The following is a 14,812-nucleotide window of genomic DNA, read 5'->3' on the forward strand; positions in this document are numbered from 1 at the left end:
AAATGTAATGGTATTATTACTCAGTACTCAGTATCCACTAATACTCAAATCTAAGTAATCATACTTAAAAAGTAGTATTGGTCATGATTAGTGATTAGTGACTTGCCGGTGTTTTGGGACTTGCCGGTGTTTTGGGACTTGCAGGTGTTTTGGGACTCGCCGGTGTTTTGGGACTTGCAGGTGTTTTGGGACTCGCCGGTGTTTTGGGACTTGCAGGTGTTTTGGGACTTGCCGTTGTTTTGGGAATCGCCGGTGTTTTGGGACTTGCAGGTGTTTTGGGACTCGCCGTTGTTTTGGGACTTGCCGGTGTTTTGGGACTTGCAGGTGTTTTGGGACTCGCCGGTGTTTTGGGACTTGCAGGTGTTTTGGGACTCGCCGGTGTTTTGGGACTTGCAGGTGTTTTGGGACTCGCCGGTGTTTTGGGACTTGCAGGTGTTTTGGGACTTGCCGTTGTTTTGGGACTCGCCGGTGTTTTGGGACTCGCCGTTGTTTTGGGACTCGCCGGTGTTTTGGGACTTGCTGGTGTTTTGGGCAGCGTTTGTGAATATGCAGCTCATTTCTCATGTGTTTTGGCTTCGTCGCAGTGCGTTTGCCCCTGTCGGCCACTGTAGTGCTGAGCTCCTAAAAACAACAGTAAGATAATAACTGACGACGACTTTAGAGGATTTTAGAGGTGAGAACACTCACAAAGTAGAGCTTAATAAAAAAGGAGAAACCTGTTTTCTGAAATAGAAATGAAGATGTCTCTGTTTTCAGAGTGTTTCTGCCCTCAGAGCCAAAGCTTTCCGACAAGTTTAACGTCCAGTGAGAAATGAAATCAGGTCAGTGTCACCGTCAGTGTCACCCTCTGTGTGAGTGTGGGGGGAAAACACTTCAACTGTGGAAATGGAATCCAAGCACAACCACGATGTGCTCGTGTGATTTATAAGAAGAAGTGTTGGATGGAGTTTGAGGGACAAAAACAAATCCTCTGTGATTCATCATTATCCACAACTTTGTGACTTTTCTGTAGAGCATCAATAATGATTTATTTACGTCTCCTGGTGCTGCTGCTTTAAATAATTGCACTCTTTTTAAATCACAGTTCTTTGACAATATACTAATGAATCACTGTGACCTACAGAGTCTAAACATTACAGGCGATTGCATTAGTGGTGGAAGTGGATTAGTCTTTGCAGTGATTTTGTTGTTGTTGTTTTTTAAATGCATCTGTTGTTCTTGTGTCTAAAGCAGAGGATATTTTAGGTGTGTGATATTCACACTAACACCAGCTCAACACTGATGTGGATTCATCACTCAGCAGCTTCTGTTCACACTCACAACAATATGGTGCATTTGAGAAGCATCAACACGAGACCAAGACGCCATTTTGTTTTTGCATTTAAACAATCACGTGTGTAGTTTACACAAACTCCATTTGTCTGAATCTTTCTGCTGCTGCTGCTGCTGCTGTTACTGCTGCTGCTGTTACTGCCGCTGCTGCTGTTACTGTTTTAGGGTCTTAAGGTTAAACTTTACTAAAGTTTGGTTTGAAGGTAATGGTGTTGTTGAAGTGTTGAGGTTCAGTTCAGAGACACTGATGAACCCACACACACACACACACACACACACACACACACACACACACACATACACACCTGCCCTCTGAGCCACCACTGGATTGTGATTCTTTGAAGTGCCCGTTCACTCTCTCCACATAAAAGCTGCTTCTTCTTCTTCTTCTTCTTCTTCATCATCATCATCATCATCAGCTGCTTCCTCACTCTGTCACATGCATATAGATTGGTTTTCTCTCAGTCTGCGATTGAAGCAGGATTTAAAAAAAGGGACAATTTCCCTCAGCGGTGGATTACATAACCTCAGAAATCAATTTTGCCTCACAATAATGTCCATGTCTCGTTATAGAATGCCTATAATCCTAATAATTCCAGCTCTAAATGTCAAGGATTATCACATAAGCAGACAAGTTTAATTGTTTCATTCTGAACAATCGGACAGACAGAAAAATGGAATGAACCAGTTCCTGTGGGTGTAAAGAGATTCACCCATTGATCGTTGACTGTGAGCTTGTAATAAAAGGAGAATCTCTGAGGTGCACGCACAACTCATTTCCTCTTTGACGTGAAAACTATACACAGGGACATTCATAGAGACATGACTAAGACAGCAGCTATGTCCATCTCAACCCCGAAACATAAATGAATATCAGCAGGGGAGGAACAACTCTGAATACAAGAACAGGAGGCACGTGTCTTCACTTCACGCCGCTGTCCTTAAAAAGCTCACTCTTATTTTGGTCTTTTCTCCATCTCTAAAAGTCTTCTTGTATCACTCTTTGTATCAGGTTTGGTCTTGATTCAGTCTTGTTTTCTCAGAGTCCTGGTCTTTGTCTTGGTTCATAAAAGTCCTGGTCTTTGTCTTAGTTCATAAAAGTCTTGGTCTTTGTCTTAGTTCATAAAAGTCTTGGTCTTGTCTTGGTCTATGGATCTTGGATCTTGGATCTCATACCACTTGAGTCATGGTCTTGGCCTCTAAAGGTCTTGATGTCATCTTTGTCTCAGTGGTTGCACATCTCACATCATGTGTCTGGTTCATAACTTGAATCACTAACAAAAGCTAATAATTGAATAATAATAATAATAATAATAATAAAAATGATTATAATAATAATAATAATAATAATGATAACAATAATAATAATGATAATAAAATACACAAGATTAGAGACTGTAAGCAGGCATTGTCTTTCTTTTCCATTCAAGTATAATTCATTTGTCCTGAAACTCTGTATTTGGTGAAACTGAATCTCATATAGTTGGTGTCAGACAGATTTTTAAATAAAACATTTAGAATGCCGTGTTTTAATTAACCTTTTGAATTGTGCTGGAGACGGCGCCATGTCATAAATGCAGCTTTACAAGGTCGTGTGTTTCTTGAGACCAAACAAATATGAGGCATCATTCCAGAACTTCAGGCAGTTGATTATAATAACCGTGCTTTATGAATATACGCCTTATCACAGCTGAGAAATCCACTCGTAAGCTGGATAATAAATTTGGGGATTTCAGCATCGCCTCACCTTCTGTGCAAATTACCATAAATCTCCCTCTCATGCAACTGGAAAGGTGTGCAGTGTCGTGGAAAAACTCGTTTTAGCTTTGACGGGTGAGACCATGCACATCACAAACCAGAGTCTCCTGTCATCCATGTTCAACTTTGTAATGAAACCTTCATGAGTTCCATTTTTTTGGCGTTTTAAAGACCTTTCAAACCTCTGAAAACAAAGCAGTTCAAGACAAATGACCACAGATTAGACCCAAACCTTTCAGTGGAGGAATGAAAGCTCCATTCATTCATTCATTGTTAATCATGTCACCGTGCACACATTAGGCTCGGACGATGTCCCCGTGACTGACGTGATGACGCGTGTGCAGTCCGTCAGGCATGAGTAATGGATCATGATGTAATTCAAGACGAGCAAACACAAACACAGATGAGTCGTGCTGAGTTAGACACTGTCCAGTCAGTCATGGCTCCCTGCTGGACGTAGCAAGAGGAACATTTCCAAATGTTTTCAACATGTGTGTTTTCAACATGTGTGTTTTCAACATGTGTGTTTTCAACATGTGTGTTTTCAACATGTGTGTTCACACCGAACACGTCTATTCCACGACGTGACTATTTCCCGCAGGAGAGAAGAGAGGAGGAGGAGTTAACTTCTTCTTTCCACCATCAACCGTGGCTCAAGTTACTCAGATATAAAATAAATATAGTCGTAACAATGGAAGTGTCATAATAAGGCAGAATTTTTGAAACTGATAGCGCTGCGTATTTGTTATACCCTAAAATATGTATCACGATATAAAGGTCACAATACGATATATATGTATATGTATATATATATATATATATATATATATATATATATATATACACATACATATATATATATATATTAGGAAACATACGACCAGAATTCACTTCAACAGCTGTTTTACTAACCATGAACAAAAAGGGCAATGAGAGTGTTTAAGACCTCTGCTGCCCCCAGTGGTTTTATTCAGCACTGCACTTTCGGTGAGGTTTCTGTCTCAAGACTATGGATCAGCATTTGCCGTCAAATTGGTTCGATAAAATCTGAATGGCTACCCGCGTTGGCGTGAAGATGAACCTCACAATTTTCTCCATTAAACTAATTCACAGTCATCTTGTCATATATTTCAAATCAAAACAAAGTACAACTTTAAAGTCTCTGATAAGCGACGCACATCTCTGCAGTGACTGTGTGTCATTTGTTCAGCTACAGACTTTCATTCGGGTTCAATATGAACACAGAGTAAGAATTTAGATACACAGATAAAGTGAAAATACAACATTTATTCATGTGATGGTGTTAGAACTTGGTTTTATTAAAACCAAGTTGTGGATTTTCTTTTTCCTCAAGAACCGATTCATTGAATTTTTGTTTAGACTTCAAGGATTTAAGAGTAAAAACATGAATAATTGGAGATGTCTAACATTTGAAGTCAAGTGTGTAAGTGAGTCTAATATGTGGCTTATTTTTTACAGTGTATACTTGATAGAAGGATTTACCTCTGTGTGTTGAGCCTCTGTGTTTTGATTTTGTATTTTTTTAGGCAGATGCGATGGATCATACCTCACACTCCCTGGAGCCAGAAATTGTGCAAGTGCAGGAACCGGTGCCGTTGCCCAGCACCTCCAGTGCTTCTGGTGTGGCAGCCGGGTTGTAGCTCATGTAATACTCTTGGAGCTGGGAGCTCAGGTTCTGCTCCGGCTCTGGACTCTTTTTGCGATGCTTGCGTACCACCATGGAGCGCTGCTGCAGCAACCTGGTAGCACCCGGGTAGCGCCGCCACAGCACATAGATAACTGTCAAGATGAGGGACATGGTGAAGAAGAGTGCCACGCTGCCCACCACCACTTTGTGCACAGTCATGTGCTCAACCTCTGGGGGAGGGGCATGAGTGGGTCGAGTGCGAGCTACTGAGTCTCGGAGGTCTTTGTTCATGTGACCTGGAAAGGTAGGATGAGGAGCAGGTCGAGGTCTGAAAGGTGGAAGAGGACCAAAGGTGCTGCTGGGTGGTAACGGTGCAGAGGTTCCAGTGGAAGCAAAGGTCGGTTCGGCAGTGGCTTCAGAAATAAACTCCGACATTGGTGATGGTGTTTCAGTCAGAACATAATCGGTTTCTTCACAAATCCCATGGTTTCTTGTGGCTTCCATAATTTTTTCCCCCTGGAGATATTTCGGGCTGCTGCAGATCATCGTGGTGTCTTTACTGCCACGAAAATTCCTTAACCAAGCCACAAGGGGGCAGACGCCAGTCCCACAATCCCAGATGTTTCCAGCGAGGCTGATGGAGGTCAGCGAGATCCATGCTGACACGGCCTCCTGAGACACGTTGGACAGTTTGTTGGACTCCAGGTTTAGGACTTGAAGGTTGGGCAAACAGTGAAACACAGCAGGGTCCAGGGTCTGGATTTCATTCCCCGACAGATCGAGTTTCTGCAGCGTATACCAAGTCCACGGAAGGCCCTGGTTCACCACCCTGATGCGGTTCCACTGCAGGTACAGTGACCTCAGATTGGCTAAGCGTGGAAACAGAAAAAAGTTGATCCGTGAGAACTGGTTGTGCTCCAGATGTAACTCCATCAGCTTCTGTAGGCCCAAAAAGGTGGTGCGAGTGAGAGCCTTGATCCGATTGTAGCCCAAATCCAGAAACTCCAAACTACGGCACTCAAGGAATGCTCGAATTGGGATGTTGGAGAGACCATTTGAGCGTAGATGTAGATTCTGCAGTTTTCGTAAGCCATGGAACTGACCTGGCTGAAGGACTTCCAGTTTGTTGAAGGACAAGTCCAGACTGCGGAGATTGGGAATTCCATGGAATGTCGAATTGTGCAGGGACGTGATCCTGTTGGAGCTCAGTATAAGCTCTTTGAGCCTCCGGACGCCCTGGAATGCCCGACTGTCAACAGCTGAAATCTGATTGTGGTCCAAGTAAATCCAGAGGAGTTGGCCGAGGTGGGCAAACTGATAGGGCAGCAGGGTGTGTAGCTCGTTGTAGCGCAGTGAGAGGCCCTGGCAGCCGACGGTGATGTTTTCTGGAACCTCCAAGAAGCCCGATGAATCACAATGGACAGTTTTCCCCTCGCAGCGGCAGCTGTTGGGGCAGGTGCGCTCTCCGAAGCTGAACAGCAGAGGAGCCCGCAGGAGGAGGAGGAGAGGAAAGAGCAAGTGTGCCAGTCGTCCATCACACAGCAGTGGACCTATGAGACAGAAAGAGGAGAGAGGAATTTACCAACTATCACTTTCTGAGATTGTATGAAGTCAGGAAAAAAACAACAACAATTATTCACAATCCTCTGATGATTGTCAATCATTTAAAAGTAAGGCTGCAAGTTTCTCACACACCAGGGAGTGTGTCAGCACTACTGAGAGAGCGGGGGGGAGAGAGAGAGAGAGAGAGAGAGAGAGGGGGAGAGAGAGAGAGAGAGAGAGAGAGAGATGCTCAGTCTCTGTCACACTTTTAAAAACAGCTGATGGTCGTTGTGTGGCCGATGCAACAAAGAAACCTGGGAAATGCAGAGACCAGAGTCCAGAGACCATGTTCTGAAGGTTCTGGTCTTGATCTTGGACATAATCTACAAGATTAATATTAAAAATCAACCATAATTGATGCCTTATTTTTATAAAAATCCACTTCCGTTGAAAATGCAGACGCAACTCATTCACAGTCAAACAGGGGTTTAAGAAGAGAATTGTTGTTTTTCTGAACGTAAGCTGTCAGTCAGACCTCAAACCTCACAATCCTGTCTGACTCCAAATGTTACACGGTTCAGTTTAGAGCCAGCGGTTAAAAAACTGAGTGTCAGAGCGTTCATGTATTTTGACTCGACTGTACGTCGAGGGACACATTTTTGAACCGCCGATCCCCTCAGCTTTTACTCTCAGTGGGAGGAGTTTTCCTCAGGGCTTTGAAAAGTACTTCATCTGTTCGCTCTCGTGTTTCCTTCAGTGGCAGCAGCTTTAGTCGTCAACAGCTATTGATTTGACAATTAACAACGAGACGCGGGGAGTCGGGAGCGTGTTAATCATGTTTGGACTTGGCAGTGTTTGTGGATTTGTGCACATGTACCACACAATATTCACAGCATGATCTCAATATTTTCATTATTGTCGTGATTCATGTATTTGACTATGTAATAGTGAAATATGTAATAATTAGTAAGGACTTTTTGATTTTTAAAAGGTCGCCTTCAAACCTAAACACAGGAATCTGATGATTTTTGATCAAACATGAACTTTTAAACACACTATGGCAATAAGTTAAGTATTAACTGAATCACCAACTATTTAATAGTTTGTCATTTCTGTGTGTTCAGTCTCACAGATGATGATAATATGCTCTTGCTTCTTTGTTCGTCTTTGATGGTAAATTAAAAATCTTTGGTTTGTGGTCAAGACAAATGAGAATACAAGGCAAACAGCAATCAATATATTATTTTCTGACATTTAATGGACCAAACTACTAATTGAGTTATTGAAAAAGTGACAGACGGATGAATCGATGATGAAAGTAGCAGCTTGTTGTGGACCTAAAAAAACTGACAGAATGTGAGGACCAGACCAAATGTCCTCACATTCTCAAAATGTCCTCACTCACTGTTTTATACGTTTTCTGGTCCTCACAAAGATACCCATACAAGAACACACACACACACACAGATGTGTACAGCTGTGACACTCAAATGACTCAATGAGTTAAAAAGCAGCTTATAAAAAGGAACTCCACAAATAATGTATTAGTAAATCCTTTGACTTAACCTAAACCTAGTTCCATCATGTTTTTAGTGAACTCATCAATGGTCATCTTCAAGTACACATACCACCATTTGAGAACCATGGTTCTAAACAACTAGCAGCTAAATTCCCAAATTGTTTTAGAAAACATAGAGAAAATCTGTTGGTTTGAGGGTTTGTGTCATGAGTGTAGAAAACTGTGTGAACAGAGACACGGATCGTTATGAAAAGAACAGAAGATAAAGATGATGATGATGATGATGATGAAGAAAACTGCATTAACTCACAAATCCACTTTGTAAATGAATGTGCAGACGTTTGGTAGAAAGGGTTCAGACTGACACCATGTGCTCAGAAAGCTGTTAATGACAGTGGTGTGTCGCGTGATGCCTCCTGTAATTATTAATTAGCAGCTTGATTATGCAGCTTTAACACGCGGCAGCACAACAATCACATCGTGTCTGTGCAGGAACCAGCTGAGGCATCAGAGCGGCAGCACGACTCAGCGTCAAGCATCGATTTATTCATTAAACTACACGTCAAAACCATTTATTTTAAACAAATGATAAGCAGTTAAATACATGAATTCATGCTCGATGCCACTCTACACACACTGAATGTACTTCTACCTTCGGTCATGCATGCTTTATGCTGCCTCTTTTACTTGTTTCAAACAAAGGTTTCTCCGCACTGATCCACGTCTAAGAACATTTTTAGTGATGACAGAAAATAAATGTGCTCTGATGCTGAAAATCCACAGAAAAGCTGAAAGCATGATTTGGTGTCTGCTAATGCACTGTAATGGCACTAATCCACCCTCACTGCACTCGCCTAAATGACTTTTACTATGTAACAGATACAGTAAATGTCCACAATATCTACAAAATGTATCACAAGGCAAAGACCACAATCCACTCTGCACATCATTCTGATGACTAATTATTAGTGCTGTCAAACGATTAAATATTTAATCGCGATTAATCGCATTAATGTCATAGTTAACTCACGATAAATCGCATTAATGTCATAGTTAACTCGTGATTAATCGCATTAATGTCATAGTTAACTCGCGACTAATCGCATTAATGTCATAGTTAACTCACGATTAATGGCATTAATGTCATAGTTAACTCACGATTAATCGCATTAATGTCATAGTTAACTCACGATTAATCGCATTAATGTCATAGTTAACTCACGATTAATGGCATTAATGTCATAGTTAACTCACGATTAATCGCATTAATGTCATAGTTAACTCACGATTAATCGCATTAATGTCATAGTTAACTCACGATTAATGGCATTAAAGTCATAGTTAACTCGCGATTAATCGCATTAATGTCATAGTTAACTCACGATTGATTGCATTAACGTCATAGTTAACTCGCGATTAATCACATTAACGTCATAGTTAACTCACGATTAATCGCATTAATGTCATAGTTAACTCGTGATTAATGACATTAATGTCATAGTTAACTCACGATTAATCGCATTAATGTCATAGTTAACTCGCGATTAATGGCATTAATGTCATAGTTAACTCACGATTAATCGCATTAATGTCATAGTTAACTCGCGATTAATCGCATTAATGTCATAGTTAACTCACGATTAATCCCATTAACGTCATAGTTAACTAGCGATTAATCGCATTAATGTCATAGTTAACTCACGATTGATTGCATTAACGTCATAGTTAACTCGCGATTAATCACATTAACGTCATAGTTAACTCACGATTAATCGCATTAATGTCATAGTTAACTCATAATTAATAACATTAATGTCAGAGTTAACTCACGATTAATCGCATTAACGTCATAGTTAACTTGTGATTAATGTCACATTTGTATCTATTGTAAATGTCCCTTGATTTCTTGTCATTTTAATGCTCTTATCAACATAGAAAAGTGCATCTGCTTGCTTTGTGCAGATGTTTTTTTATTGAGACAATATCTCTGTCACCTGCATATTGTGACTTATTCCTCTTATTGTGAGAGCCGCACAATAATAAGAGAGGCTGTGTATCAGCCTGCAGTGTGTGAATAAAGTGCCGTGGTTTAATAACGAGCTAATCCGAGCTAAAGGAGCTAGCGGTCTTCGGTGGTCTCCTCACTACGGTTCGAGGGTCTGCCAGCTTGGTTGGTAACACTGCAGACATCATGACTTGGATGTGGGGAGTGCGTGGACAAATGATCGGAGAAGCGCACACCGCTCGCCATCCACTCCAAACACAACGTAATCAGGATTACACTGGAAAATAATAACCATTTTATTTTTACCCTGGCATTAAATTATTTGGATTGAAACAGAGATTATGAATGATTTTACATAGGGCATTGTGAGAGTGACATAGTTCTCTCTTATTCTGTTATTTTGACTATTAGAAAGCACTCCGCTCTGTCGAGGCTGCACAAACACACACATTTATATTTGTAACACAAAATGCCAAGAAATGATTCATGTGCATCTGGACCAGCGTCAAAACAAACACAGCCACGGACTCATCCAGATGAAGTGTGGCAGTTAAAAATGACGACCTTTAGTGAGAGCTATTGTGTCATTTTGCACCTGGTAAGAGTTTTTTAAATGTAACCTTTACATTTAATGCCAGTGTAAAAAGTTGGAACAGGGAATAAAACAGACATAATAAAAGAGCATATTTTCATAAAAATATGAGGAGAAGCAGAGGAAAGAAAGGCAGTAAATTAAGAAAAGGAGGTCTAGTGATGGTAAAAGTGGAGATCCACGCTAAAAGTAAGCTATAAATAAACCCAGAGAATCGTCTGAGCAGAGCGAGAATCACCTCCATTAGAGGCAGCGTGATCTGGCTGAGCATCCACAACACGACTCACGCTCATTAGTTTTTCCTAAATGGTAATTTCACAGGAGACTTTAGAAGAGTCTGCAGTGAACCCGCAGGAAATGATCGCTAACATCGCATCATATCACTAAAACTACATTTGGGACCTCACGCACACCAATCCTGAGAAAACACAGACGAAGACTGGGGCATATTTTATGAGTTTGGAACGTGCGTGACAGTAATCCATGATAAAAAAAAAGCCACAATATTCAGCCGCACGACAGCGTCGTTAATTAGCAGCTGTTGGCTCAGCATAGATTTCTGCACACAGACAGAGTAATAAAGAAATCCAGCTTACATGTGTGTATCAGACTCCCACGGGAGGCTTAACACAGAGAGACTTTCACTTTGGCACAAATTGATTATTCAATCATTAAATGTGCTGTTAAGTGCAAGCAGCACTCAGGTTTCCTTTGATTTCATGCATCAGATGTTCCACAAACAAGCTCACTGTAAAAAAAAACACAAAAAACCTGCATCAGTAACATTGTTACTGCTAAAATCAGGATGTTCTGTTATTAGACTCTGATCTCAGTTCTCAGGTATACATTTGTGTTTTGTTAGAAACTGTATTTTCCTGTTGCAGATGCATTTTTGTTGGAGATTTTTAGTAGAACGAGCCAATTTCCACTTATCCGGGAACCTAGATGTCAGAATTGGAAGTGAAGTCACCCCCAACTTTATCGTGTTCCAATTGAGAAATCGGAGAAGTTAGAAATATCAGTTAAACGTGTTATTAACGGCGTTAACACGGATTACACAGCCTCTCTTATTATTGTGCAGCTCTCACAATAAGAGGAATAAGTCACAATATGCAGGTGACAGAGATATTGTCTCAATAAACGTTAAAGCGATTAATCGTGAGTTAACTATGACATTAATGCGATTAATCGCGAGTTAACTATGACGTTAATGCGATTAATCGTGAGTTAACTATGACATTAATGCGATTAATCGCGAGTTAACTATGACGTTAATGCGATTAATTGCGAGTTAACTATGACGTTAATGCGATTAATCGCGAGTTAACTATGACGTTAATGCGATTAATCGCCAGTTAACTATGACGTTAATGCGATTAATCGCGAGTTAACTATGACGTTAATGCGATTAATCGCCAGTTAACTATGACGTTAATGCGATTAATCGCGAGTTAACTATGACATCAATGCGAATAATCGCGATTAAATATTTGAAAATAATATTTATTATATAATAAATATTCCGCTCACACACACGGTAACAACATTAACTGTGAAACTAACAGAAGTGATGTTTTCTGTGAAATGAGCAGCGTTTGTTTCTGTCAGAGTTCTGATTGCAAACAAAATGCACGACTGCTTTAGCAAAGTTAACATTTCATTTAATCCTTAACGGCGAACAGAACTACCTCAGATTATTCTGTCCAAGAACTTTTGTTAGAAAAAGAGTTTGCCCTTTAACGATCATTTTATAATCGATTAATCTGTTGATTAATCACGTTTATAGTTTGGTTCATAAAATGTGTAAAAATGTTGATCAGTGTTTGTCAAACATGGAAATGACGACATTCTCAAACATCTTGTTTTTGGGTTTGAATGATTTCTTTGTTTTTATGGAGCAAAGAAAACCAGAGAATATTCACCAAGTGGCATCACTTCATCACTTTATCACTTCATCACTTTATCACTTCATCACCTTATTACTTCATCACCTTATCATTTCATAACTTCATCACTTTATCACCTTATTACCTTATTACTTTATCACTTCATCACCTTATCACTTCATCACCTTATCACTTCATCACCTTATCACTTCATCACCTTATCACTTCATTACTTTATCACTTCATCACTTTATTCATATCTGAAAACACAAGAGGCTTCGAACAGCTTTGCACTCGTCTTTCACACGACATGTAAAAAAATCAATGGGCCTCCGTTTTATTCTTTCATTCCTTTTTTAGGATTCAAACTCTTCTCTGTGAATTAAGGAGAAGCCAGTGGATCAGAGAATGACAAGCTACGCCGCACGCACACACACACACACACACACGAGCCTCGCAGCAAATCCACACGTTGCTTTTTATTTTCCTGTGAGCAACAAATAAGACTTCAACACAAATTGCGCCTGATGATGCAACTGCAGCAAATGAATATCAATTAAAGAACAGGCTGTGATTTCTCCCGAGGCCTCGAGTGCTCACACACCACACCAGAAGTTTGCACAAGTTCAAGAGCTTCAATTCAAACTCAAGCATCAACTAAAATGAGCTGGAAACTGCAAAAGATCAAATATAATATTACTCCTAAAATATATCTTTTCCCCAATTACCTCGGCTGAGGTCAGCTTCCTGTGGAAACCTCTCTGAAATCTCATAAAAGTGGCACCGCTTCCCCCTCAGAGGACGGAGTGGATTGTGGCAGAGTCAGCTGTCGTCCTCCTTGGCCGTGCGACAAGTTGATATTTCATTTGAATGCATGCTGTTCTGAGCACTGATGCAGAGGCTATTACCCAGAGTGCCCGAGTGGATTGGCCAACGGTGCTCAGGCCGCACCGAGGGCACTCGAGAGAAATGAAAAGTGTGCAAGAAAACAAAGTAAATCTACGCTTTCTTATTAAATGCTCCACTCGACCACAGGTTACACACGTTTTCAAGGTGACTGACTGACACACGTATGTGTGAGGGCTTTTCATCTTCCCGTGTCATAGTAACATTATGGGATGCACAATCGGTATCGGTATCATATCAGTGTGTATGATCGGATATCGTCAAACATCCCCTGAAATGATCAAAGACTAGAACAGTAGCTAAACTAGCTGCTTCCTCTTTGACTTCTATACTGGCGCCCTCTACAGCTTTTACTTTTTAATCTTTATTTATTTTGCTCAACATAGAATATTTATGTGTATATATATATGAGAACTGTCAGTTAAACGTGTTATTAATGGCGTTAACACGAAGCCATTTGCACCTGAAAAAATGCTGGTTTACACCTGAAAAAACGCTGGTTTACACCAGAAAACGCTGGTTTGCACCTGAAAAAACGCTGGTTTACACCTGAAAAAACGCTGGTTTACACCAGAAAAAACGCTAGTTTACACCAGAAAACGCTGGTTTGCACCTGAAAAAACGCTGGTTTACACCACAAAACGCTGGTTTACACCAGAAAACGCTGGTTTGCACCTGAAAAAACGCTGGTTTACACCAGAAAACGCTGGTTTACACCAGAAAACGCTGGTTTGCACCTGAAAAAACGCTGGTTTACGCCACAAAACGCTGGTTTACACCTGAAGAAACGCTGGTTTACACCAGAAAACGCTGGTTTACACCAGAAAACGTTGGTTTACACCTGAAAAAACACTGGTTTACACCAGAAAACGCTGGTTTACACCTGAAAAAACGCTGGTTTACACCAGAAAACGTTGCTTTACACCTGAAAAAACGCTGGTTTACACCAGAAAACTCTGGTTTACACCTGAAAACGCTGGTTTACACCAGAAAAAACGCTGGTTTACACCAGAAAACGCTGGTTTACACCAGAAAACGTTGGTTTACACCTGAAAAAACACTGGTTTACACCAGAAAACGCTGGTTTACACCTGAAAAAACGCTGGTTTACACCAGAAAACGCTGGTTTACACCAGAAAACGTTGGTTTACACCTGAAAAAACACTGGTTTACACCAGAAAACGCTGGTTTACACCTGAAAAAACGCTGGTTTACACCAGAAAACGCTGGTTTACACCAGAAAACGTTGGTTTACACCTGAAAAAACGTTGCTTTACACCTGAAAAAACGCTGGTTTACACCAGAAAACTCTGGTTTACACCTGAAAAAACGCTGGTTTACATCTGAAAAAACGCTGGTTTACACCAGAAAACTCTGGTTTACACCTGAAAAAAACCGCTGGTTTACATCTGAAAAAACGCTGGTTTACACCAGAAAACGTTGGTTTACACACTGGTTTAAGTGGAAACAAGTTATTAGCTGACTGAATGTATTATTGAAGTCACATCATATCTGTATGTTGCTGCTACATTAGCTTCTCTGACTGATCTCAGTTTTACTGGAATCGTTTATGATCCCAAATCTCAACGGATTCATCTGTGTACGAACATGTGTAGAAACGACC

General features: G+C 40.6%; 1 protein-coding gene across 2 annotated transcripts in view; it reads right to left on the reverse strand.

Annotated features, from left to right (window-relative positions):
- Positions 1–14,812, reverse strand: part of lrrtm4l1 (leucine rich repeat transmembrane neuronal 4 like 1) — a 47,883-nt gene that overhangs the window by 18,558 nt on the left and 14,513 nt on the right. The window contains exon 2 of one of the 2 annotated variants that reach the window (XM_058617128.1): positions 4,658–6,288. In XM_058617128.1, the coding sequence (XP_058473111.1) occupies positions 4,658–6,288 (1,631 nt within the window). Of the gene's footprint in view, positions 1–4,651; positions 6,289–14,812 lie in introns of those variants that run through there. The other variant, XM_058617129.1, reaches the window with a different exon arrangement.

Source organism: Solea solea, chromosome 19 (assembly GCF_958295425.1).
Source record: "Solea solea chromosome 19, fSolSol10.1, whole genome shotgun sequence".
NCBI lineage: Eukaryota > Metazoa > Chordata > Actinopteri > Pleuronectiformes > Soleidae > Solea > Solea solea.